The 27,294-nt window shown below is 56.3% G+C and overlaps 4 protein-coding genes and 1 non-coding gene across 5 annotated transcripts; 2 read left to right on the top strand and 3 right to left on the bottom strand.

Moving 5' to 3' along the window:
* C8A04DRAFT_9233 (heme peroxidase) lies at positions 1-2,893 on the bottom strand (the record flags this gene model as incomplete). Its single annotated transcript, XM_062785410.1, has 4 exons — positions 1-188; positions 280-1,456; positions 1,550-2,465; positions 2,661-2,893. 4 exons carry the CDS (start codon positions 2,891-2,893, stop codon positions 1-3), a joined length of 2,514 nt encoding a protein of 837 aa, XP_062640563.1.
* A 2,047-nt stretch (positions 2,894-4,940) lies between these two features.
* C8A04DRAFT_t19 lies at positions 4,941-5,022 on the bottom strand. Its single transcript has one exon. It is a non-coding gene; the product is annotated as a tRNA-Glu (tRNA).
* A 3,160-nt stretch (positions 5,023-8,182) lies between these two features.
* On the top strand, positions 8,183-9,221 carry C8A04DRAFT_9211 (uncharacterized protein; the record flags this gene model as incomplete). The annotated part of the gene is made up of 2 exons (XM_062785399.1): positions 8,183-8,658; positions 8,738-9,221. 2 exons carry the CDS (start codon positions 8,183-8,185, stop codon positions 9,219-9,221), a joined length of 960 nt encoding a protein of 319 aa, XP_062640562.1.
* A 298-nt stretch (positions 9,222-9,519) lies between these two features.
* Positions 9,520-10,561, bottom strand: C8A04DRAFT_24989 (uncharacterized protein; the record flags this gene model as incomplete). The annotated part of the gene is made up of 2 exons (XM_062779389.1): positions 9,520-10,422; positions 10,508-10,561. The coding sequence occupies 2 exons, from the start codon at positions 10,559-10,561 to the stop codon at positions 9,520-9,522; spliced, it is 957 nt and encodes a 318-aa protein (XP_062640561.1).
* Positions 10,562-11,629: 1,068 nt separating this feature from the next.
* On the top strand, positions 11,630-13,801 carry C8A04DRAFT_24988 (rwd domain-containing protein; the record flags this gene model as incomplete). The annotated part of the gene is made up of 2 exons (XM_062779388.1): positions 11,630-12,227; positions 12,276-13,801. The coding sequence occupies 2 exons, from the start codon at positions 11,630-11,632 to the stop codon at positions 13,799-13,801; spliced, it is 2,124 nt and encodes a 707-aa protein (XP_062640560.1).
* Positions 13,802-27,294: the final 13,493 nt, after the last annotated feature.

Here is a 27,294-nt window from a genome sequence, read left to right as displayed (position 1 = left end):
TTACCCTGAAGCAGGAGTGGCAGAAGCAGTAGCAGTAGCAGTAGCAGTAGCAGTGGCACTCGCCAGCCGATACAACTCCAACCGATCCCCAGCACCACAATACTCAAACGGATCCCCCGCACAAGTCATGCTGCAGTCCCCCTGGGCCGCCGGCACGCTGTCCCCGTTGATGGTGTTTCCGCAGTAGCCTATATCCCAAACTGTTAGCTGCGTTCACATCCAAAGTGACTCGATGCTTAGGGATGCCCGGATTGGGTATGTAGGTAGGCAGATACTCACACTCCCGCCCATACTCGGCCCCAAAATACTCCCACCCCCCACAATACACCGCACACCCCTCCAACGTCAACCCGTCCACCGCCAACACCGGCATCCCACTCAACGCTCTCACCCCCAGCACCGAACTCTCCTTCTGACACCCCACCAACCTATACCCGCCCACCACCTCCTTCCTCGCCAGCGTCGCCGTAGGCGCCGGCGTAGCCGACGTCGTGCGCGTAGCCGTAGTAGAATACAACTCGAGCCTATTCCCGGCGCCGCAGAACTCGGACGGGTCCCCCGCGCAGAGCATGTTGCAGTCGTCTGGGGAAGGGGCCTGGGAGCTGGTGGCGTGGAGGGAGTTGCCGCAGTAGCATTCGCGGGCGTACTCGGTGGCGAAGTAGTCGAAGCCGCCGGCGGTGCAGTTGGTCATGCAGGACTCGAGGGTCATGGTGTCGTAGGCGAAGGAGGCGCCGGTGAGGGCGCGGGAGCCGGTGCCTTCGGTCCAGCAGGCTTGGAAGGTGTAGCCGCCGACGGTGGGTTTGACGGCGGGCGTGGGGGCGGAGGTTGTTGATGTTGTTGTGGTGGCGCTGGGGGGGTCGCTGGTTGTGATGGTGGTGGAGGTCGTGGTAGATCCAGGGTCGGAAGTTGTCGAAGTAGTAGTAGTCGATGACGGCACGGCAGAAGAAGTAGTCACACCACCACAGGTCGCACCCCCCGTAAAAGTACCACACGTACCCGGGAAATCACTAGCCTTGAAGAAATCCTTGGTGTGCGCCGTCTCCCCCTCGCCAACGGTCACACCAATCCTGGCGTTATAGCTCAGTCCGCCGGGAATGGTAAAGCTGCCCGAGAAGAAGGTGTATTTCCCAACACAGTCTCCCTTGGTCATCACGATCTCGGCATTGTTCAAAGCCGGCACGGGGTTGCCGTCGGCCGTGCCGCGGGGTGTTAGATAGGTCACGGTGAGGTTCACGGGGAGATCGGCCAGGTCGTTGCGCACGAGGGCCGACACGGTGAGCGCCCCGCTGCCCTGCAGCAGACAGCTCTGGGGCTTCTGCAGGATCACGGCGTCGGGGACGGGGTAGGCGTGGCCGTTGTTGTCGTAGGTCTTGCTGGTGCCGTCTTTGAGCTTCACGGTGAGGGTGAAGGACGAGATGCCGGCTGCGGTCGGGATCGTGGCCGCGATGGGGAAGAACTAGACGTGAGCAGAGCGTTAGCGGCAACATCAATCTAACCAAGACACCAAGACAACGTCAAACGTTGAAAAAAAACTCTAGCAGATACTCACCCCAAAGGTATCATCAAACCCCTGGCCAACCCCCTGCAGCGTAGCCGACACCGAGCACGACCCCGACGACCCGCAACTATCCCCCCCATTCCGGTCCTTCCACGTCAACACCACACTATCAATCGAATCCCCCGGCACCTCAGTCGTGCGCACACGGATCGACCCCGTCAACGCCAACGTCGAGCCCCCCTCGTTCAGCGTCAACTGCACATTCACCGGCTTGACCTCATACGGCGCGATGGGATCCGCAGTCAGCACCACCCCCTGCGGCACCACCTCAATCATCTTCTGCAGCACCCGCTGGCACGTCGCGCGGTACAACGCCGGGTCGGCAGCCAGCGCGGCGATGGTGACGTTGCGGTCCGAGTTGTACACCTTGAAGTCCGAGTTGCGCCCGGACGCGATCGACAACCCAACCACCAGCGGGTTGCTGGTGTTTCCGGAGACATACTCGGCCGCCACCTTGTTGTCGTACGCCGCGTTGCTCGTGTCGAAGGGGATCTGCCCCGTTGCCGCGGGTACGATCTGCGGGAACTCGGTGCTGTGCACGTTGCCCAGGGTGTGCCCGCACGCCACCAGCTGGATCATCTCGGTGGCGTTGAACCCCATGCGGTCGAACTGTTGCTGGAAGGAGACGATGGAGTTTTGGGGTTGCGGTACCCCCGCGCTGCCGGCCTGCGTGGCGTCGACGCGGCCCAGGCGGAGCGGTACGATGGGCCCGCCGCAGGACCGGACCGAGGCGTACACCCCCGCGGCGATGAGGTCGGCGAGGCTGGACCGGGACGTGTAGTAGTTGGCCATGAACTGGAGCGTTGTGGCGTGCCCGGGGCCTGTGTTCTCGCCGTTGTTGAGCTCGAACTGCAGCGAGCCGTCGACGCCGCCCGTGCCGAAGTAGCGGTTGGCGGGGGCCATATCACTAGAGGAGTCAGCTTTGTGTTCTCTTGGTGTCTGACTTCCTTTATAGAACCTGAGTTTTCCTGAGGTACCATCAACCCCGCATGATCTCCCACATCTCCATCATCCCCCCTTCGACCTCGACTCTCCTAAACTCCAAAACCCTGACTTGAACAAACCCCAACATCAAAACCCCAACCAAAAATAAAACACCTACTGAAACCCCACCCTCAACCACTCACTAGCCGTCACCCGCCCCGGCCCAGCCGCCTCATTGTTGCACGGCGTAATGATATCGTTGAACAGGCTCCCCTCGACGCCCTGCAGTTGGTACACAATCTCCTCCATGTGGTCTGTCGCCGCCGGCCATGTCGGATCCGCAGCTACGCGCCCGGTCTGCACCGCGAGGGACAGCAGACCGGCGTACGCCGGCGCTGCTCGTGTTCTCATGTTGGTGTTGGGTTATGGACGACCAGTGCGGTATCCCGGAATCTGATCTCGAGGCTGATGAGGGAAAATGAGTGGACAGACAACGCCGAGTTATGCCTGTGATCTCAACTGATGAGGTTACCTTACGGCGTCTGCTCTAACTCGGGAGGTAAATCAACAAAGACAAGAGCAAGCAGTAAACATGAGCCGTCAGCCGAGAGGAAAAGCGAGGGTATACACCGAAATGGCAAGCACGCAAAGGATGACAGCGAGGACGCCGAGCGAGTGTGAGTGAGAGGAAAAGAGAGGTTATCGCAAGATTCCCTTCAACCCGCGCATGTTGGGCGTCGATGAGGGGGGGAGAACCTTTTTTTTTTTCCCTCTTTTTTTCTTTCATCGAACCCGGCCCCCGGTGTGCCGATTCCCCCGTTCCCCCAACCCAGCAAGCAGCTAACGTTACTGCAGCCCGCCCAGACTCAGCTCAGCCCGTGAAGAGAGTCTGGGCAAACCCAAAGCGTGAGCGGGACGATGTGACCTCCCACGCGCGCCAACAGTGAACCCACCACCAAAAACCACCCCTGCAGCACATCCTCTCTCCCTCGCGGGTTCGCGGGTCACTGTGCGGCTGGTTACCTTACCCCTGTCGCTCGTATTTCCCAGGGTCTCGGCTCGCCCTTTTTTTCCAGCGATTCGATCCCACCAGGCGACTCTGTGGCCCCGCTAAGGCGCCGTTTGATCCGGATTTGTCGAACATCCCATTGGTGCTGGCACTGCTGGGTTAGCTTATCGAATTTCTCGATAACTATTTCCAGCCGCAAATCCGCTGTGTTCGCCGTTTTGGGAGGTTCTGCGAAAGCCAGAACCGTCCACAGACCACAGCATCGCATGTTCTTGTGGGGCTGGGAAGCCCTGGCGGCTCGGCGCCGAGTTCGAGACATTTTTGCAATTGGCGGCGGCTCTTGCTTAGGACGTTTTCCAGTGGTGACTATTGACTATTGATTATTGAACGCCCGGCCACTCTGGATTGCAGTTAGCTCGCCTGGGAGTTCCGAGTCGGGAAAGGCAGGCCACGTCGTGCTCGTCCTTCTCGTCGCAGGATGTGTTGTCGACCGACTCCCTCACTCCCAAGAGAAACCGATCCGAAGGGAAGAAACATCTTTATCGTCACCAACCTAATTCGGCACACCAAAGATATGCCCAGTTTTACCAATAGGTGCAAGTCCTCGTGTCTGCACGTTTCCTGCAAGCCCCGTCTGCAAGTCGATACGCAGTATGCAGGCACTTGTGAGTCGTCTGAACACAGCGACAGGGGTTCCAGGTTCGAAGTCGATTCCGGAGCTTCCTTTCGTGCCGATCAGCCGCTGGCGATCGTCCCACGCCGCAACCGCTTCTGAGTGACTTTCCGATCTTGGGTGGTATGGATGCCTTGGCATCAAGCTGTAACCTTGAGACGGCACGTGGGAGTTGTGAGGCTCGGTATTGAAGATTGTTTGGTCAATACTCCGTACGGAGTAGCAAGAGGAAAGATTAACTAGGTTGTTGGTTGAGTGCAAACTTCGGAGAGAAGCAGCAAGGAATTGGCTGCGGATTTGGAGACCCACACCGACACAAGGCCGTCGTGAGACTTCCGCTTTGGGAAGGAACCACTGACACCATCTCGGGTGTTGGGGAACACAACCACAACGGCTCGGGGTTGTTTCAAATGCCGTCTACAAGTTTTATAAAGACAAGATGGTTCCCGTGAAGCAAGGGTTGCAGCAAGGGTTTTCGTGTTTTCTTCAATTGATTCGTGTTCTCCGGTTGAAACAAGAGACGGCCGACTCCGTTGGGGCCATGCACAATTTCAGAAGTAACAAACTTCTGTCTGCCGTAGGTAGAAGGTATCACAATATAAGTCTCAGAATCTGCCTTGAGAAATAGTCTTGAAATTTTTGCTGGGTCTGCTCAGTCAATCGTACTGTGGTCGAGTTGTAACCTCTGTTTCGAACGAAAAAAGCTCAGAAGTTCCAACCCTCAACGACTCAACAACACAACAATCCTCAAAAGACAAAAAATCCGCAAAAAGAACCACCCCTTCGGGGAATCGAACCCCGGGCAACGGAAGCCGTGTCACTGAGAATCCGCTATGTTAACCACTACACCAAAGGGGTTTCCCAATCATTTGTTGGGGGACAGGATGGCGTGGATTTCGTCATGAGAGGATGGACGGGACGCTGCTTGTTTCCTGGAGAGCGAGTTGTGAGTTCACAGGGAAGGGGGGGACGGCTGATTCCTGCCGTTACTCAGTTGCAAACGGAGGTAGGAAGGCGCGGTGGTTTCTGGGACGAGGATTTGGGATGTGGACTACCAGCAGCTGGGTATTAGGGAGCGAGGTGAAATGCAAGCAGAGAAAGATTGAATGTAATTACATGGAGAGAGCAACCGTGGGTGGGTGAAGTGTCACCTTGTAAAAACGTTCTGACGGGTAACCAGCGTTGAGAGAGTTCATTATAATTTCTGAATTGTTTGCCTCTCATATGTATTTTGCTACTTCTCAATCCATCCCAAGTCTTCGACATATCGGACGAACCAGCAACATTGTTTGGTTTAACCTTGAACCCCACCACCGTTTCAGCGCACCTAGGAAACAGGCCGGACTTTGGGTCATCCCATCCTCACAAACATTGGCTAGTTCCCCGTCCTTTAACGCGAAGGAGAGGAACATGTTGAAGCTCAAGCTGTTGAAGTGGGATTTTTCGTGGTACTCTGCTGTAGGGTTTACCGTCTCTGGGAGCTGGAACAGCACCGCTCCCGTTGCGGTCACGCTTGCATCGCACGCCAAGTGGAAGGGTCGGGTTGGGTCTGCACCCACAATCGCAATGTCATGCACCGAGTCACAGATTCTCGCCACCGCCGCATCCCCGGATCAGTTTAGGGAAACATGATATTTATCGGTTTCCCAATACCCCATATTTCCGCGATACCCGGCGGCCTAGCTGTGGCTGACAATGAGGGCGATGTTAGCAGGGGCTGCAAAGCTTGGTCCTGGGCAGTGGATGGGGACGGCGAAAATGATAGACCCAGTGCAGTTGGGCTCAAAGCTGGCGCGGGATTGTGATCCAGTTGACTCGTACATACCTCTGGGTTCGACTTTCTCCTGATGCCTTTTCCACTGTTCCATACCCTCCTTTCGTGCGCGCGCACACTCGGCGACCAGGCCATAGCCGTAGTCAGTGAGCCACAGCCAGTTACCAAGCCCGGGGACTTGCCGGGTCAATTGGTCGAGGTCGCCGGCCACGAAGTCTTTGCTCATAACTGCCCGAGCCAATGCTTCGCACATCGATGTCGGTAGAAAGGCAGACGGCGGTACGGGGGCCTTTAACTCGACACCGGGATAGAGGGTTAAGGTTTGTTCCTCAGCATACTTCTTGATTATGCAAAGAACGAACCACGCCTGGCTATCTTTGGGGATCGACATAGTGTAGGACATGGTGTAGGTTTGGGCTGTATATCTGGTAAGTGACTGGTACTTGAGTTATGAGTGTTGTGCGGATGTATTGATCTTGGAGAATAGCAAGGATGGATTTCAGGAAACAGACAGTGTTGGTGAGAGTCCAAAGTTCAACGCACGCAAAATCCCACGGCTTTTTATGCTCTCCCAGAATGGCGTTCGGTCCCTCTTTCCTTCGCTCAGTCCCATTTGCGCTCCTGAGATAACGTTTCCCTCTGCTCGGTCTCCCGGGCGGCCCTCCCACTGCAGCCTGCAGCCTGGCCCAGGAGCAAAGTCACAGCGCCCATTATCGCGCCCAAGAGGACTAACCAAGACGAACATCTTTAAAGGAAGAAAAGTCGTGGCCTCGCACGGATTAATACCGTGGCGCACGAGTGTGAGTCGCAGGCCGCTAGGTGGTTTAAGTAGGTCCATGAGTAAGTTGAATATCTATAGATCGGTTAGTTGCATTGTCATTACCCCAATTTACACTCCACCAACGCACTGTGCAACACGGCCATCGAACCGCGCGAGCTGTAGGCATATTGTTCAATGGCCTTCTTGCAACTCGCGTAGTTCGACGGCCCCCTTGTATCTCACACGGTTCGATGGCTTTATTGAGCCTCCCGCGGTTCAATGCCTGTAGTGCACCCCGATGCTCTGCTTATAACTCGATGCCCGCGTTGAACCTCGATGGCCGCCGAGTTGCACCTCAAATCGGGCTGTCGGCTCTTCTCCATGCCTCGACCGGCTTCGGGTTAGGGTTATAGTAACACAACCCTTCGCGAACAGAAATATGGAGAGAGTTGTCCCAGTATCCCTGCGCCACCGTGGCTGTGCCAAGAGTGCCTCAGCTGCCGAACCGTGGCTGAAGCTCTCCGATCTGCCCCTCCAAAATGCACACTCTTACGTCACCGGTGGGGCATGCGCTGGACCTCAAATCAATGGGAAAGCCCGCTGGGGCATCGGGATTCGTCATGGAGGGCGGCCGCAGCAACAGCGAACGCGCACGGCAAACTTGCAAACGACCAAACGAAAGAAACCCACAGGGCGTTTCAGCGATCGGATCGGCATCGCCCGGGCCGGGCATCTGTGACGGTGGAATCACCTGATTGGCTTGATTGGGCAGCGGCGAGCGACAACGCCAGCTGGAGACTTTTGGTTGATCACAATGGGAACTGAGGAGAGTTTTTCATATTTTGGCGGGTTTTTGGTGGACCTTGACGGGCTATTTCCGAAGGACAAACATAGAGAGACTTGTGAAGTCTTGAAAGTTTTTCCTCTTTGATGGTGAGAGGGCGGAGGGTTAAGTTTTGACGGGCCGGGTGGTCGAGGCCACGGCCCTTTGACAATGATGCAACAGGCCGCGTCTGCCGCGCCCGTTTTTTCGAGGTTTGTTTTATGTAGTTATTACTATGCATTACTGTGAAGAGGGCGGGTGGGCCATTGGCTCCCGGCCGATCCACAGATCCCGGTCTGCCACCCTTTCCGCCCCAGACTGGCCGCAGGGCCGCCTTTCTTTAAGGCTGTGCCGTGGGGAAGTCGTATGTGTTCCGGGTCTTTCTCGAATCTTTGACCTTGTTTCTTCTCTTCTGTCCCCCCTTTCTGAGTGCAACCGACTTTTTTCAAGCTTTCTTTTTCCGAATGTCGACGCCTTTTGTGCCACCCGGTACTTGATATCGACATTCACACCTATCAACGCTCGACTGTTGTTTTACGTTGTATTACGACAACGACTATTCTTCGAAATATCGACGACAAACAAGACAAACGAACAAACCACCAATAAACGAAGCCAGGGGAAAACACACCACCCGAGATTTTAAGATCCCGACGACACAATGGGCAGGGGCGCGGGCATCGCCCTCCGGGGCCTCCAATTCTTCATACGCTCCGTCCAATTCTGCTGCGCAGCCATCGTCCTCGCGCTCTTCTCCTACTTCCTCGCAACCCTCAACAACCACAACCTCCCCATCGACGTATGGGTCCGAGCAGTCGAGGGCATCTCGGGCGTCGGGGTAGCCTACACGGCACTGACCATCCTCTCGCTGTGCTGCTGCGCGGGGCGCTCGTTCCCGTCCTTCTTGATGATGGTGCTCGATGTGGCTTTCCTCGGCGCGTTTATTTATGTTGCGTCGGCCAACCGCGGCGGCGCGTCGACGTGCACGGGGGATGTTGATACGCCGTATGGAAGGGGGAATGCGGAGACGAATGTGGGGGATAAGAAGGGTACTGGTGATGGGTTTACGGCGTTGCCGAGTTTGCGCACGGCGTGCAAGATGGAGACGGCGTCGTTGGCGGTTTCGATAGTTGCTGTGTACGTTTCTCTCTCCCTCTCCGTCACTCTTTCTTTCAACACCAAAAACAACGACAGTAAGCTAACACAGACCAACCAGCCTCTTCTTCGCCCTCTCCCCCTTCGTCAGCCTCTGGCTCGTCCGCCACCATAAGAAGGAGATGCGTTTCGGCCCCTCGCCGGCCAACGACTACACCTCTGGCTACGGCCACAACGACGGCACCACCAAGCCCGAGAAGCGCGGCGGCTTCCTGGGCTTCTTGGGGTTTGGCCGCAAGCGCACCAATGCCACGGACACCCAGAACCCTAACATCCTGCCGGAACATTCGACCCCGGATGATTTGCGTGATAGCTATACGACGGAGCAGACGCATGTCGATCACAACAGCAGCCACGGTACTGGTGCTGGTGCGGGCGTTGGGGCTGGCGGTGGTGGCGGTGGTGGATATGGAGGGTTGGGTAACGGGACGAGCAAGTATGAGACGCCGTATTTGGGCGGTGCTGGGGACAATATCCCGATGGGGAACTATTCGAGTTACGGGGACGGGCATCGGTATGAGAACAATGGTGGGGTGTATCGGTAAGGGGTTTTCTTCCAGGAGGATTTTAAGATGGGGTGTAGGATATTATTCAGATTGAAGAGTGTTGGTGATGTGGGAGCTCCAAAAGGGAGTGCCCGATTCTTGTACGATGGGACTAGGGGGGCGTTGGAGTGTGGAAGTTTAAAGCGGAATTCCCGGGGAGTTCTAGAAGATTTAGAAATATACCCGAGTTTTAAGGGGTATATGTAGACTCCGATGGATGTCATTTTCATACATTCAAATCTTGTAACATGTTTATTTACCTACTTCTCCCTCGTTCATCACACCACCTCCCATTCCTCTATTGCTCCTTCTTCCCCCTCCCCCCCACCTCAGCCCGTCTACTCTCCAACGCAGCCCTCCTCTTCCCCTCCCACTTCTCCCACCCCGCCTGCGGCAAATCCTCCACCACCACCAAATCCCGAATCCTTAAGCACCTCGCCGGCGGCGTCTCCAACCCCCACGCCAACAACCCCGTCTCTCTCAACACATATGTCGCCGTAAACCACCCCACACCACACACCACACCGGCCGCACACCCCGCCAGCACCTGTCGCACGGTGTGATACCCCAGATATACGCGGCTCCATGCGACGAGTGCCGCGACGAGCGCGGCGCCCGCGCTGACGAGGAAGCGTTGCGGGAGCGTCCAGTGCGTGTGCGAGTAGGCTTCGATGGAGGAGGTTAGGGCTGGGAGACCGCCGGTAAGGTAGGCGCGGTGGATGTTGATGAGTGTGGGGTCGGCGTCAGCCTTGGAGATAGTAGTATCTGCGGACGTAGCAGACGTAGACACAGCAGCAGGCGAAGCAACACCCACCCCCGGCACTCCCGGCGCAGCATTAACCGTAGCTACGGCCGCAGCAGCAGAGACCACCCGTCCCAACTTCACCGGCCGATGCCTCACCACCAAAAACAACGTCAACGCCACCGCCCAAAAGAAAACAAACTGCGCGTGGGAACTCGGCATGCCGTATCCGTGTCCCACGGCGGCGCCCCCAGCAGCGTCGGTGAGGAGTTTGGGCCGCTCCTCTTTGATAAGACGTTTGAGGATGAAGTTGACGGCTTCGCAGGCGAGTTGGCCGAGGAACATGAGGAGGACTTCGGCTTCGCGGGTGGACCAGAAGAGGGTGACGTAGACTATCATGAGGGCTTGCGGGAGGAGAGAGAGGAAGGCGGAGAGGGTTGAGAGGGGGTCGGAGGGGTTCTGGGGGGTGTTAGTATGAGGTTTCAGGGTGGGGTGTGTTGATGCGGTGGTTAGAAGGGGGACAAGAAGGGAGAAGGGAACGGACATAGTAGACATGGGTGAGGGAGAGAGAGGCGAGCGGGGTGACGTCGTCGGCCATGGTTGCGGTTGTGGGTGGTGGGAGAGCGATTCGAGGTCAAGGATGAGAATTGAAATCTGGAAGTCGAAAGTGAGAGCTGTGATTTCAGTTAAGATGGAGGGAGTATCGCGAGGACAGGAAAGATTGGCGTGGTTATTGCATTGTGTTTTTTTGCCTGAAATTGGGAGATAAAACTGGCAAGATTGCCCCGAACGGACTGATTTTGAGTGAGACCTGTCACGGCTTTTATCTTGGCTAGAACGCTCGTAAACACAGCGGTTGTTGTTTTGTTGGTTGGTTTGGAGTTTCACGAAACGAAGACCCAGCCGGCCGGACCACAGGACACGGAAGGCAAAAGGACAGGCGAGACTCCAGCGACAGGGGCTGTTGTGGCTGGCAGCTGGCCCGCAGGTGTGGTGCAGGGGCCAATCGGCCCAGGCCGTTAGTAGGAGCCGGCCCCCGCAAATTGCACCACCACAGTGGGACTTCACTGAGCACAGTGCCAGATGGAGTGCCGTGGCCGAGACGAGTCATCGGATGGATTGCAACTTTTTTTGGCGGGTGGGGGTTCTCAACCTGCAATTCTAACCACCACCAGCGTACGGATTTAGGCTTCTAGGCGATTCGAAAGCGGTAAACGGTTTTTTTTTTGCCCCCGGCTTTCGGCTCTTAAAACCTAATTCTCGAGAACCCGCGATAAATCAAGAATCGCCCGAGATGCCGTGACACTGGAGAGTCCTGCGCTGCCTGTTTCTGTGGTAGGGCTGACAAACTCAACGACATCCTCCGCGGATAACGTTCCGGGCCGGGATTCAGCGGGGCGAACCGACCGCGAAGGATCTCCCGAGTTGATAAAAGTGCATGCACTTGTCGCCATTGTGGTTGGCCGTTTTTTTTTTTCTTTTTCATCCCTTGGCCTTCTCCACGCATGGAATCTTTACTGCTCATAATCACTACGCTACCTCGAAACGACGGGCGTAGGTAGCAAGACGGAACCCTCGGCGCCCCTCCGTCGGACCTCGTCATCACGAAACGCTTTGCTTTTCTTGGCTTGATACCCAGCAGCACACCGAGTAACAAAAGCCAGACATGGCCGACGACGACGTCGACTTCGACAACCCCCGCGATGTCGAGCTCAGCTCCCTCTCCGCCATCTACCCCGAGATCCAACAGCTCCTCCCCGACGACCCCTACGCCATCACCCTCGACGTGCCCGTCCACCCCTCCAAAGCCGTGACCGTCTACTTCCCCGCGACGGCCACCGACGATGCGCCGGTAGCTACGGGCCTTGCCCCACCACCACCACAGGGTGCAGCAGGGGCCGTCGACTCGCACGAGCTGGCATACCTGCCTTCGGTGCATCTCGAGATCACATTCGGCCCGGAATACCCCGCCGAACAGCCGCCGCGGGTTGTTATATCGACCACCCCGCCGTGGATCCCCGATGGGACGATCAAGCGGCTCGAGGAGGATGCGGCTCGGCTGTGGGAGGATATGGGGCGTGATATCGTGGGGTTTACGTATATCGACCATATTCAGCAGGCGGCGGATGGGTTGTTTGAGCTGGTGGATGGGAAGGGGTCGCTGGAAGTCGATCCGCGGCACAAGATTGCGATTCTGGATTATGATATCCAGGCTAGGAAGGCGGCTTTTGAGAAGGAGACGTTTGACTGTGGCGTGTGTTTAGGTATGTCCGGCGGGATCTTCTAGTCGTGGTATCTGCTAACAGTCCTAGAACCCAAGAAAGGCTCCGCCTGCCATCGAATGCTGGATTGTGGGCATGTTTTCTGCGTCGCCTGTCTGCAGGACTTTTACAATAGCGCCATCAAGGAAGGAGATATCACCGCCGTGAAGTGCCTGACCCCCGATTGCGCCAAGGACCGTGCGAAAGGGACCAAGTCGTCTGGCAAGAAGCGCAAGAAGCCGCGGACGTTTATCAACCCTAGCGAGCTCTTACAGATCCCACTGGACCAGGAGACCGTCAAACGCTACGTCACTCTCAAGTACAAGGTCGAACTGGAATCAGACAAGAATACCATCTACTGCCCGCGCCAGTGGTGCAACGGCGCTGCGCGGTCCAAGAAGCACAAGAAGCCCCAAGGGTTCAACCTAGCCGAAACCAGCGATGACTCCGCCTCCGACGACGACGATGACAACGACGACAACGCGGACCGCCCCGAGGGCGAGGTCGGGTCTAAACCCTACAAACCCGACGACGAGCTGCTAGCCATCTGTGAGGAATGCGCCTTCGCCTTCTGCAGCCGCTGCCACCAATCCTGGCACGGCGAGTTCTTCCGCTGCATCCCGCGCCGCGACAAACAAGAACTCACCGCCGACGAGCTGGCCTCGCTCGAGTACATGCGCCTGCACTCGACCCCCTGTCCGACCTGTGGCGTGCCCGCCCAAAAGACCCACGGCTGCAACCACATGATCTGCAGCCGCTGCCAGTCGCACTTTTGCTACCTCTGCTCGTCGTGGCTTGATCCGGGGAATCCGTACCAGCATTTTAATGAGGCGCCTGATGGGCGCATTACGGGGTGTTATATGCGGCTGTGGGAGTTGGAAGAAGGGGATGGTGATGGTGCAGGGCATGGGTTTGCTGGGGGTGCGGGAGGAGCTGCGGTTGCTCCTCCTCCTAGGGTTGTTGCCATCGAAGACCTGATCCCAATAATCGAAGAACCCGATGATGCCGAGGACGTAATTGCCGCAGCAGCAGCACCACCACTAGAACCACCCGTCAACGGGGCACAGCAAGTCGGCATCGCGCGTGAGGGTCCGCTGGTCCTCAGGATAGCCGCCAACCAACCCGCAGCAGCCGGGCGTGGCGGACCCCGTGGTCGGCAACCGGCAGCCGGTGGGGGAGCGGCGGTCCCGGGGGGAATCATACCCCCCGCTGTTCCCCAACCACCCGGCCCTGCTCGGGGAGGAGGGCCGGCCGCGAGGGGACCGAGAGCAGCTGCACAACGCGGCGCACGAAATCGAGGTCGGGGAGGTGGTAACGCGGGGCTTGCACAGCGGTTGAATCAGAATCATCACCCTCACAACAACCAATTACCCATTAATAACAACAACCCAGGCGGACGTCCACACGCCCCCTTAGCCCGCCCCCGGCATGCAGACCCGCATAATGTTGCCGGCGATGACGGCGGTGGAGGCGGTGGTGAGGCGGGCCTGGCGCCGGCCCATGAGGAGTGGGTGCGGCATTTTGTGCAGTTGGCGCTGAATGATATGGAGGGGGGGTCGGATGATGAGGAGTTTTGACTATCAGCCGGGTGATGAACGAAAGGGAGGGGTTGAGGGGAAGGCAATGGGCAAAGATGGAATTATACCCGATGGATGGATGGATGGATGGATGGATGGATGAACATGGTATGACACGGGGAGAAAGAAGTGCGATGAAATGAATGAGAAACATGGCTATATCCTCAGAGAGCATGGTGATATTCTCAGAGGGCTGGTACGATATCTCCAAGAAATCGGCAGCCAGATACGAAACGAACATGAAGACAGCATTTAGCGAGCCAGTCTGTTAGCATATGTAGGAACCATGGGGTTACCATGAGACACTACTAAACACGATATTTTCCCCACTGAACCTTCTTATTGTGTCCCAAGTCCCGGCCAGTGTTCTTCACGGGAGTGTCTAAGGCGTCCCGACGTATGTTGGACGTCGCGCCGTTCTCAACATGGGTCATAATGTTGGAGGTGTGTTTTATGGTATTCTCCTTTTACGTTTATATTCTTGAGATTGGAACTTAAGTCCCTTCCATACGGTGTGGTATGGTATGTCTGACTTTCCTGTCTAAACCAAAAGGGGAGCGTTGGTTGGTTTACTTCTTCATATGTAGGTATCCTCATGGCTCCTTTATTCAGCCTGCTCCTCTTCCCACCTGCTAGAGACTTACCACCTACCCATTCGCCTAGTCACACCTCAGCACTGAGTAGGTATCTAACCGTCCCCTTTCTCACGTTTCAAGACCCCCCCTCCACAGCTTGTGATAATAAAAGCTTATCCTGATCCGCACAGATAGATGTAGAAGTCTTCAGGAACCATATAATTACCCACTCTGTAATTAATAACCCATGTGCTAAGCCATCGGACGTTTTCCCCTTTTTTTCCCGCCCTGTTCCCCGCATCCATGGGCTTGGAATCTTTGGTTTTGGTTTGGTGCGACGTCAACGGTGGCGGTGGTGACGGTGATCGAAGGGCCTACCATGGCAATGGCGGTGTGTGACAAAACGAACATCTGTTTCCCTCCCGTTTCCTTCCCTCCCCACGATGGCCCTGGGTGCGGGGAAATTGAATCTGAACACGAATAGAAAGAGAGAAGGAAGGAAAGAAAGGTATGAACCGGAGATGCATGCGGCTTTCCTGCTGCTTGTTCATGTTTCCGGGGGGACCAAACCTTGCGATGACTACTGTACCTCCCATCATGTGCTTGCCTACCTCGCTCGCTTGGGAGAAGGGGGCAGATCGAAGGTGATGTTACCTTTACCAAATCGAAAGGCAGGGAACTAACTTCATAACTACTTGCCTACGTACCTGGCCAAGTACGCGTCTCCATAATACAGACAAACTTGTGAGCCTATCTGTAATAGTCCGGGATAAAAGTGTGCTCTACACAAATGTATCGACACCGATACTATGTCCATATTCCATCTGCCCATCTGTATGTACATACACAGGCCCTTCCATACCGAGGCCAGGCAATGGGCATGTCTGTAGATGTCCCTGATATCTCGACTCCAACCACCCACGTCGGACTCGCCGAACCGAGGAAAGAGACAAACATAAACCACGGCTTATACGGTCCTTCGGCGTAGGGATGGGCGTATTCAACCTCGCTGATGAATCAACAAGATAGCAAGCCCGTGGACAGAGAGTTAATCAACCTCCAACAGATCAACACCCTCTCCACTTATAAATTCTTGGACTCATGCCTCAACTCCCCAAGACGAAACATACCGGATTGGCTCCTACATAACCTCGCTAACTTACCGCTGCTCGTCCCTGCCCGTGGCTCCGTGCCGTGCGAGATCCTCGCCTCGTCTCGAGCCACGCGAGTCGGGGCGGCCGATGGCTGATCACTCATGGCGGGAAGTGGGTTGGCTAGCTGTGTAGATCATAGGCGGTGATGCCGACTTGTGAGCGTGTCTATCAGTTCGTTTGGTTTGGCTATCTATCTGTCTGGCTGGATGACTGGCTGTTTGTCTGTATGGGGCTTGGGTGGGATGTGAGATGGGGGATGTGCTTGCGAGTACGTGGGATATGGTTGCGGGGATATCCATACACACACGAGGCATGTACTATGTAGATGTGTCGTTGGTATGTATGAGTAAACATCATTACCTTTTTGTACTCCGTCGCACGACCGTGTAAGTCAGACAGACCACAACACAAATCCATTCAGCCCCGCTGTCAGCAAGCACCGATCTGTCATCCCTCTTCACCCCCATAACCCCATAAACTCCCCCAAAAAACAACCGACCACAAGCGACCGTAGGCCCCCCCCCCCCATACACCCAAATAGCGATTCGCGCCGAACAAAAACCCTCGGTGTTTTACCCGCCGCTGATAGTCGGGGATAAACAGCGGATCTCTCCCTTTGAACCCCCTTCCCCTTGCCTCCCTTTTTGGTTTACCGGCGCGAGGTGCGAGGGGGGAGAATAAAGCCGAGGCCGATCCCAGAGACCTGACCGGACGGACCCCGGAAGGGGAAGGGGGCATTCAGTTTTCCTGCACGGCAAGGCAAGGAGAGGGAGAATTCTCCTATGCGCGCGCATGCGATACCCTCGCTCAATGCCTTGCTCTGAATTTCAGATGAGGTTTATCGGCCAGTTTTTCAGGGCCGGGCAGACTCAAACTCGCGCTTTACCCCCCAGTGGCCCCCTGGAATCCTTGACGACACACACACACACACACACACACGACACGACATTCTCCATACGGACACCGATGAGGCGACCTTCCTTCCCATCCTCCCTCCTCTTACATATCTTTTTTCATGCGCAACATCATCCCAGCACCGGGCGCACCGGGCTCGCGCCCCTATCCCGCCCGGCCCGTGCCTCCTTTTTTGCGGCACAGTTTTTGTTCAATATCGATATCGATCGATATCGTGGGTGTAGTGTAGTGTAGTGTGCACTCCATCATACACTACATCCATGCCGGCGAGTGGCAAAGCCGCAGCGAAACGTTTTGAAAGCGAGCTTGCGCGCGCGCGGGGCGCTCTCTCTCACTCGCTTGCAAGTGTGTATGTACCGTAGCTTGCAGTGCAGCACACAGCTTGCAGAAGCAGCAGCAGACTCGATTTTGCGTCGCACCACGCAAAAACGTGTGACGAAACGCCATGGACATACAGCATGCAATCTCCGAGCAAACCACCGCTGTTGCCGCCGCCGCCGTCGGCCGACGCCGGTCTGCCTGCCTGCTGTTGCTGCTGCATGCGGCGGACATGCGGCGGACCCTGCGCACCCCGCGTTGTTGCGCGCGCATACACGACTATGTATGTACAAATCATACATACCTTGCGACTCGGACTTTTCAAGAAGACGGAATTGGAGGTAGTAGTGAGTGAGTGGCTCCTGGACGGTCGCGCGCGCGCACCCGGAAATCCATCTTTCCGTCCTGCGATACTAAACGCAAACCTACGTTCCCACGTTCCCACACACCCTCTTATTATCTCCACACGCAGGCAATATATTTCTGCTACCCACCTTCCATGATCTGTCGTGTGCGTGTGTGCGACATAACTCCAAAAAAGGACGCTTGCGTCGTCCCAAAGGAGATACTCGGAGAATAACAATCGTACAAAACGAGGGGATGTGGTTATTTTTTGCTCCTTTCCTTTTTTCCTTGCTCGTGTGGCACCCACCGCTTGCGGACTTGTTTCTGCACTGGCGAGGTGACATTGGCTTTCCCCGCGACAGGATAAATGGATCAAACCGCTCGCTCTTGTTCTGTTCGTGGGGATAAAAAGCGATCGCCTGGTGGGAGTGGTCGTCTAGTCTGCAGACTGCAGAGCACGCACCCCGGTAGAGGACGCAGTATGAGTGGTTCGGTTCTCGTCGTGCTGCTGCGTGGGTGAGGAAGTGAGTGTGTGGGAGAGAAGAAGCTACCCCTGCAATGTGACTTCAGTATCCCGTATTGGCTGAATCCGGAAACAGATGTCCTCTGCCCGCGGACTCAAAATATCTCAACATCATGACTGGCTTAGAGGACGACTGTGTGCGGATACTCCATGTGGGCTCAACAAAATCGGTGGACTGCATGGTTCTGATGTGTCCTTGACATGTCCCTGTCGTCTTTTGCGTTCGATCCGTACATCCGCCCGCTACGCACCCCAGAGATGGGATGAAACTGTCCATGCATAACTGGGAAGTTCCGCAGGAGATCATGGGTGGATTTTCTCCTGGGCATGGCATGGCATATCTGATGATACCCTTCTCCAGTTTCGAACATGTCCTCCTTACATAGTAGACATGTCGGGAAGACCGTGTTCCTTGTTTCTCGAGTGCATTCTCAGATCGAACGTTGTTAACTGGTCTGAGGTCGAGCTGAGAGGCAAAGCTCACTACACGAGATCAACAGATGCCATCTGGTTGCTCTCACTGCCGGCCGCGTTCTTGCGGTCTTGCTGGCTCGTCATCTTGGATGAACTGAGCTTGTTCTGGAACTAGCAACTCTGTTCTGTGGGTCAGAAAAATAAACCGCCGCCACTCGATCAACAAGTGGTGTGCTGAGTCGATTCGAACCGGACAAAGTCGAACGGCATCCCGGCTCACTCGTTCACCCAAGTGAGCGTTAAAGACAGCCATCCAGCCAGCCAGCCAGCCAGAGGAACGGCCGGACGGACAGAATCTGCAATGCCACCATCCTCTCCACCGTTCCATCCGCCCTGAAGCCACCGACGCAGCCGTCTCCGGTCCATCATCCCCTTGGGGAGCTTCGGGAGGCGCGCCAGTGGCCCTCTTCTCACCCACTCCACCACCGTGCATGCACCACACACAGACACACAGAGAGCATCCTCACGGTCGACGAATGGGGTGAGTTCGGCTTCCCACAGATCCCCTCCCTGCCCTCTGTTCAGTTCACACCCTCCCCCCTCTCCTTCTGCTCCCTGGCCCCTCCTATCAAACCTCACCCTGAACTCCAGACCCACCCTTGGACGGCCACTGGCGCCTCGACTTTTCTCTATGACAGAGGCCACGCCTGCAGTCATAGAGCGAGAAGTGAAGGAGAACGGAATGGAGGAGGACACGGTTCCCCCTTTCGAGTTGTTCCCTCCACTCGAACAACAGAGCACACCCCCTCTCATCTTGTCTATCCACCAATCACCTCATCCTGTGAGCAATGATTGAAGGACTACTATGTAAGAATTTGGTCGGTGGCGAGCTGACTGTGAAGCGGAAGCAAGCCGGCGGTTCGCAGTGTACAGGGCTGGGCGTGAGAGCAGAGCAGAGTGAGTGACAGGGGCGAGAGGAAACAGGGCTTGGAGGAGTATGACCGAGTCATGGATGATGGTGACAACGACAAACGGCGTCGCGTCGAGGAAAGCGGGACCTCACCCACCGCGATCCCCGTCTCTCTCCAACAAGAGGCGGCCTAGAGTCCGCGAATCGCCCCGACCCCCCCGGACGGCGCATTGGTTACTTGGCTGGCCTTCCAATGGGGAAGGCGGACAGGTTGGAGACAGGGTATTAGTAGGCCCGGCAAGGAAACTGTCATTTTCTGCTGTGTCAAGGAGGCCGGGAGCTCCCGGACCTTGCTCTGCTCTTCTCTGAGGATGTCAGGACACTGTCGAGGTGTTTTCTCATCGTAGGTGTGGGGGTGTGCGCGGGTTGCAGAAAATAGAAGAGATGGTAACATGCCGAGGCCAAGCCGGGCGGGGGGATCGGGGGCTTCCAGAGGCCGCTGCTTGCAGTGCTTGTTCGTTCTTAGTCTTCTTGACTTTTTGGTCCCAGGGGGGAAAAGGAGGGTGGTAACTCGAGTGGGGGGAAGGGGGAAGCGTGGACTGGACTGGGCTGGGGAAATCGTCACAACGGCGTGTGCGTCTTCTTTGCCTGCAAGATGCTCCCCTCCTCCGTCTTGGCCGACCATCCCCGAGCAACCCGGCTCGTCCCCCAAGATTGGTTCGAAAGCTGTCGTTTTGGATGAACTGCCGACCCATGCTCACTTGGTTTGCGCACGTCTTGCAAATGGGCGGCATAAAATCGTTAGTGAAGGGAAGAACCAGACGAGACAACGAAACGAGCGAGAGTTAGGGCCCTCCGCTGCTTGACCGTGTCCCCTGTCTCTCGTCTATCACCTCTCTCTCCCTCTGTTCGCCGGTCTCCGTTTGTTCGCCTTCGCAAGGGGAGGGGCGTCATGCTCATGTCGGCCAAAGCGGCACCGGGGCCTGCTGGGTTGGCTGGTTGTGATTCCGGCGCTTCGCTTCGTCCTTCGGAAGACGCCCCGGGCGCGTGCGGCGTGCAGCGCATCATGGCCAGGAAGGTGCAGGAAAGGGCATTCCAAATCGGCAGGGCCAAGGCATGCCACTGGGCCGATGGCCACTGTCCACTGTCCACTGATGAGCAAGGCGACCACGGGCACTGCTCGAGCAGGGGATAGGACAAGGGCAGAGGGCAGGAATTGGCAGGAGGGATGATGCACAACAAAGTCGCATGCCCGGGTGGTACCCGACGGGGTTGCAACACTCCCCACAGATCGTTGCATGGCTGGCTGGATGTCATTGTCGCGGACGTGATCCTCTGTCCGTGGACAGCCACAGACCTGTCCAGTCGACGGCAATTTGTCAACCGCATGGAGAGAAACAAGCGTAAAATACAAGCAATAAAAGGCAGACCGAGAGCGAGAGATGCCTTTCATTGCGCTCAAGCCACAGCGGAACCGGGCCCGGCCAGCCAGCCAGCTCGCTCGGAGAGATGACATGAGATGGCTTGGGCCGTCGGTTCCTGTGCTAGCCGGAGGACATCCCTGACGTGAGCAAGGTGTGGACGGAAAAGACCCCGACGCTGGCGTGAACAACCCATGAGGTTATCGGTGTCTTTTTTGTCAAGGTTCAGACCAGGGCAAGCCAAGTTGAGAGAGACGCCATTTTTTGTCCGAATGACTTCGGTTCGACGAAATGCCTGAAGAAAAAGTCGACGAAAGTTGAACCAACTGGGGCTTGCTGCTGGGATACAGACTGGAACCAGATTTGGGCCACACGCGGCTCCCTTTCGGTAGTTGCACCCTTGGGGGGTCGCCTCATGATCTTGCTGTGTCCTTGGAGCGATTGTCAGCGAGGCGTGGGTACCGCGTAAATTCGGCCCGGGAGGAAGGACAAAGTGGGCTCTTTTGTCTCCATGACCATGACTTTTCCACTCTGGGGGTTCGCTCACCTTCCTTCCTTATTATCACGGGTTTGCCCTCCTTATTTTCCTCTGTTGGGGTTAGTGTGTTCCCAATGTCTCTCTGAGAGTCAAAGCGGAAAGAATACTAATAGTTAACAGAGTGGCCATACATACGAAGTACCACGTGTAAACTCAGCGAAACCGAGTGTCCTCAGGGTTTGGGCATGTCCATGTTCTCCATCAATCTTCCTCAAGCACGGCCGCATGACATCGCAGGCCCCTTTTCCTAGGCTGCAAGGTACGGCAACGCGGTCCTGTAGTGTCGTGTACGCCAAACAATGCCCTGTGAAAGGGAGCACTATGGCAGGGTTGGGCCGTTCTTTTCCTTGGGAAACAGCGGTTTCTTGTCTTCGTACCAATGTAACCCTCGTTGAGCAAGGAGATGGGTGTGTCGTTCGGCACAAATTGTCCCTCGCGTTGCACTCATGCCCGTCCTTGCCTCCGCAATGGGAAAAGATGCCAACCCCAGGCGTGCCAGGGCTGGCTGGGTGGGGGATCCAGCAGCTGCATCCTTGTCTGATGTTTCCTGTTGAAGAAACCGGCAGGCAGGGCACGTCGTCCTCACCATCTCGTCGCCAGTGTTTCGAGTGTTTCGAATCAAGGCCGCCAACCAACAGACCAAGATTGGCGGGTCGGCTCGCCGTTGCGAATCGCGCAAACAATGTGATGGCGTGTTGCGATCGCCCCCTGGATGGTTCGCAGCGTTCCAACGGCAGTGGGGGAGATCTCGAAAGTCAGACAAAGGAACACCGGAGGGTTGCCTCCAGTCCCCAGTCTCTCGGATCAGTGCCGAAATTATACCCAGAGCATGTTTCTCCCACCCGTCAAAGCGACGTGTTTGAGAGCCATGCTCCCGTGGATGATGGAACCGACGGTTTTTTGCACACTTGCTTTTTTCGAACATCGAGGGAAAGTTCTGGTGCGCTGGGTTCGACCTGGGCACCCATGCCCAAGTCCTTGACAAAAATGTGGAACTCGTCCACACTGGAAAAGTTCCTTTCGCCGTCTCATCTCCGAGCCCGCTATGCCGCACGCCCGGGCCCTGAATGAGTCCTCTCCGAGCGATGCGCAAAGCCCAGCAGCCCAGTAACGTTAGTGTAAAGTCCGGCGGCAATGAGCCGATCGTTGCAACGACCCGGAGTTAGGCGAAGCAGAGGATAGACCGGTCTCGGCAAACTGAGGGCCGTCTCCCGTGACCTAAAAGTCCTGTGTAAATCGACGAGTCGCGACTCATGAGGGAGCTTCCTGGGTTGTGCTGTAGGGTAGGAAAGCTTCGGAAGCGCCATCTTGGCGTATTTAATCTGCAAAACAATTCCAATACATACACAGTCCTCGGTATGTCGTTACTGTGTAAGACGACGGAAAGAGTTTAGGCGTGTCGCCCACTCGCCAACCCTAGCATCGAGGCATGGGTCGACGCCGACTTGGGACGAACCTTTGCCGGATCCACGGCAGACCGGCGATCGAGGCTCAACGCAGTTACACTGTGGAGTGACCCCAGAAGCGTCGACGGCTTGCGTGGCTGCCAAACTAGCGGGGTCACCCTTCAGCGCGCAATTCGTGAGAGTATTCGTAGGTCTGGGAGTCGGTTTCTTGCTGGGCGGCTGTGTAGTGTAGTGTAGTGTACATACTCCGTCGTGTACTATGTACGAAGTACATAACTACATTATTCATTGTGTGTGTCCATGTGCGCTGTGGGAAGCAAGACAACGAATTGCAGCAAAGTCCATCGGCCGTTCAGGGCGGAAATGGGGAGAGTGTCCCAAGCGAGGTCGTGCGAACCCAATCAGAACGCCCTCTCACATGGAAGCGACAGAGAGAATGCTCGATGAGGTCGAGTGGCAGGGGGAGAAGCTGGCTGACAGACAGGCGGAGAGGAGATGGCTCGAGGAAGAGCAAGGGCAGAGTCGCGAGCGAGATCCACGCAGCCGCACCTTGTTTTTCCAGCTGGAGAATTGATGGCTGCGATTGGCTGGAAAATTGCCAGCGCCCGCCGAATCGGCCCTTCCAGGCTAAAGTCGCAAGCCCGGTCTTGAAAGGGTCAACTAGCCGCGCCCCAGCTGTGCCTTTATCACATCGCGGTTGAGTCCCACACGCCCCGGACTCGATTGGCAGGGTGTCATCCCGCGAGGAAGTTTTGCATGGCGCCGATGGCTTCCCGCACACCCACTGGCAGTTCGCAAGTAACGTTAACGTTGTCATCGGGCGGGGAGATGCGCCAGCCTCCCGAAGTCCCGGGCATCGGTGAGGCGATTCGAGGAATGAAGATGCTCATTCATGTGTTCATGAAAAGTTATTTTCTCGACGGGGTCGGTCATTTCTTGCAACACCGAGGAGGCCCGGGATTTTGGCTGAACGGTCCACTTTCCCACCCGGAGGGGACAAAGGCCGGCGCGCCGTGCCATGCCTCGAAAACACGGCGCCATGTCTCAGCCAGCCGTTGCGGGGCCTGGGTTTGCGGGTCCCAGATGCGATTCTGCAAGACGAGACGATATTGATAACAGCACTGTGTCCAACGTTTTCCGTCCATGTTGCCTCTCACTGCAACATGCAGAGAAAATAACGTTGGCGGGAGTGATGTGGAGTGTGTGATTGAGGAAGCCTTCCCTTCTTCAGATTAAACTTTAGACCACAGCCGTGTTTCTAGAAGGCCTGAATTATCCTGGGGGCCCAAAAACCCAGAATTCATGGCATGAATTCGTCACGGGTTGATTGATGAAGGAACGCGGTAGGCGTTCCAGGAAATTGGCGACCGGGTGACGATTGAAATTGATGAAAGCAAGATAAGGCTGCAGCCCATCCCAGACTCCAACGGGAGAAAACGGGAGCCGAAAATACCGCTGATATAAAGGCGTTCCTTTCCCTGAACATCCTAAATCTCGCTGCAGTTTGTTTTCAAAGGTCCCACCAGTCGGTGTTTTCAAGGAGTTAAAAATACCGCTCCCATTTCCCGTTTCCAACTATGCTTTGAAGCTCAACTCGGGGACTGTCCTTTCCCGCGAGATGATTATCGGCATGAAAATGATATCTCTCGCCCTCGGCTGGGAAAGTCTCCTGCTCTGGTATAATCTGTGTGGGCTTCGTAGTCGTGTCGCGGAGAGGGGGGTGGGGAGGGGATCTTCAACCGGCCGGACGAGGTTACTGAAAAGAGCCTAGGCCGACACCACTTCACTGATGGGCCGTCTCCGCCGTGCGATTTGAAGATTCCGTCCCGCCGGCCAACATCGGCAAGCGCTCGCTCCCGTCCTCGCATTCTCGGCTTGGGTACGGCGATGAGATGGATGTGCCTTTGGGGCCCCTACACTAGAAAATCACCGCTCGTAATCGAGCTGTCTTGTGGCGGCAATAAGACGGGAGGGCAAGAGGAGCTGGTCTTGAATCGGTGTTGCGGTGATCGCCTGCTCGAAGCGCTGTTACCACCGAGCTCCAGTACACATTTCCCCGCGATTGGCTCTGGGAAAGGGGGGCAGACTCGGGAGTCGATCTTTGTTACTCTGGGGGGTGTGTGTGTCGTGCGGGGTGAAGTGACAGCCGGAGCTGACTGCAACATCGGCCCGTGGGGCGACCTTTTCGCGTTTTTGATTTGGCGCCGATGTTGTGAGAAGTCGAGCCACACGACGAATCCGGCCGTACACGAAGGGACCATGATCTCTCAACAGTAGTGTGCACTACACGGGAAAGAAAGGTTCGTTATTTTCCGATGGCGGAACGAAAGCCACGACCCAGAGCTGCGCAAGTTTGGCAAAGGCGGGGGACAGGGGGGTTGCGTCTATATTAACCAGCAAATATAGCCTTAAACCGGTTGTCACTTATCAGCTGTTTGCGGTGCGAAGTGAGGTTGCCGAATTTGGAGCGGCGCAGGCAGCGTTCTCGACAAGCCGGTGCGCTTCGAAGGCTGCCGCGTAGTTGAACGTTCGGTGCGAACTCGTGACGTGACAGCCATTCAGGATCAGATCTAGCAAGGTCCTGTTGCTGCGTGCGGAGGGGGGGCCGACGAGGTCGGATATTCGCAGTTTGTCAGCCCCCGTCGGCTTGCGTTGAAAGTTCTCTCTTCCTCTTCTTTTCCGATGTACGGATATGACTGACCACACTCCAGAGCTCCTCATCCACCCCCCGCTTTCCTGCATCCATGGGTATTCCGCGGTGTTTGGTCGTGGCTGTGGCAGCCGCTTTCTCCTTTCCGGGAACCCGGACAGCTTGCCGCCACAATATATTCTGGCGAAGACTGAAATGAGGAATGCAGAATGCGGCCCAATATCCCGCGATGCCTGTCACAGAGAACAGATGGTCGTTGCGAAGTTGCCGGTTCGTGCTCAGCGGAGCTGCTCAAAACGTGGCACCCTCCCTTGCAGGTCGCACGAGTTCTGGTTCAGCGGAATTGCCCACTCGCATGGCATTTTTTCCTCGCCTTACGGCATGATGCTTGCTGCGGTGGTCCAGTACCGGCCGGCTTTCTGTATCACTACCGAGCCGGTCAGTGAGCGTTCAGGTGCGAAGAGAGGTCACATCAGCAAGCGCCCAGTACGGAATACTGATCTCACCTTGCCTCTTGGTGAATCCTCCGCCGGTCGGTCCCCTGACTTGACCCGATCCGATCGCAATTGCGACGCACGCCCACAGCAGCAAGTCAGACAAAGTTGCAGTTACAACGGACAGCCATCGGTAACAGCCGAGTGGGCATGACCCGGACGAGAGTGGGGCGAGGTTGTGCTCTCGTCTCGCCTCGTCGAGGAAAAGAGAGTGGGAAAAGTTTAAATCCTGGTGTAACAAGACCCGCTCACCCGCCCAGCACCCCAGGCGCGAAGGAACCAAGCAACTGCTCGCGACGCCACATCCGACCATGGACAACTCGGTACGGTGTTCTTGGGCATGGGTCACGAAACCCACGCATTGCGGCGCTGGTGAGCCTGTGATGAGTCGCGTCTTGCACATTTGGCTTCTGCCGGCCGGGTTTGTTGTGGCTGGGGTGTCGCCGTCATGTCCTTTTTGGCCTGAGATGCTGATGGGGGTTTTCAATTTTCACAATGTAGAAATGGTGAAATTCTGATTTAGATCTGTGCGGAGTGAAAATACGAGTGCACCTTCCGTGAATCGCGCTGGAAATGCATCTTTTCCCAGCGGCTACGGCAGTCGCGACGGAGGATGTCGACCGCCGTACGCCGTCACCCGATGCCGAATCCGTTTTTAGCAACAGCAATGGCCGGGGCCTCCTGGCCCTTCCCCCTCTTTCTCTTCCCCAACCCGGAGGGCAATTTAAAATTTCGTGGCCTCGCACACTCTGGATGCGTCTCATCGCAGGACATGTATGTACATACCTAACTAACGTTAACTGAAGAACAAGTCCGAGCCTAGGAATCCGATGCAAGGTTTGAAAGGACGCCCGCAAATGTGCTACCGGGGAAAAGAAGTAGTGTAAACAAGGACAACAGAGGAAGGAAAGGCAAGAAAAGTCAACCCGGCCGAAATGCAGATGCGCCGTGAAGTGGACCGGCCGTTTTCTGATCTATCACATCGGAGCCTCAACTCGATCCGGCGACTTTGGCGGCACAGTCCAAGATATCGAAATCACGCGGAGCACGGAGGTTCCCTCTCAGAATAACGTTATGCGGCTGCATTTCTGCGCCTGTGACGCCTCGACATGCACGATACAGCGAGAAACATGCTGTTGAACGTGCTACTACTTCGTTGCATGTATGTACACCAATATCCCAAAAGGTGGACAAGTCGAGGAGCGTGCTGACCGAGAGGCCCTTGTCCCTTGGTCCCGCTCCTGTCGTCCAATCACGACGTGGCCGGGTCGGCCGTGCAAGTGCTGGCCATGCAGGACGCAGCAAGCACCTCGACGACGGGGTTCCCACACATCGTCTCGATGCTGGTCGCCAAGGCCGTGGGAACAGAACGGATGATGGTATCAACAGCCCCCTCCTCTCGAATTCCTCGCGATCGCCTTCACTCAGTGTGGATGTCAACAGACAGACGGCCGCTCTGCCCCCACTTCCCCCATCACCCACGGGGCCCGTGTTCGCGCATCTTTGTGGCTGCCGTGCTCCCACACCCCCAGCGAAGTGGCAGGTCGATTCGAACCTTTTTTTAAGGCCGACGCCGATTTGTGGACTTTGTCTCGCTGCGTGCCCACCTTACATTTCGTTTGCCCCTGGCTGGGGTGTCTTTAACGTGAGCCTCCCTCTTGAAGCCATGGCGCAACCAGGCACCAAGTTCCCATTTGGGAATTTCATCGAACCGCGCCGTTTCGGTCCCTTTGTTTCCTGGCTGACCTGGTGCGCGTGAGAGAAAGAAATGATGGAGCGCGTCTTCATGGTGCATCAGTTCGCCGGATCGAACAGCATCTCCCGGGAAGG

Source organism: Dichotomopilus funicola, assembly GCF_033296635.1.
Source record: "Dichotomopilus funicola strain CBS 141.50 unplaced genomic scaffold C8A04scaffold_4, whole genome shotgun sequence".
NCBI lineage: Eukaryota > Fungi > Ascomycota > Sordariomycetes > Sordariales > Chaetomiaceae > Dichotomopilus > Dichotomopilus funicola.
This window is presented reverse-complemented; position numbering and strand designations above follow the sequence as displayed.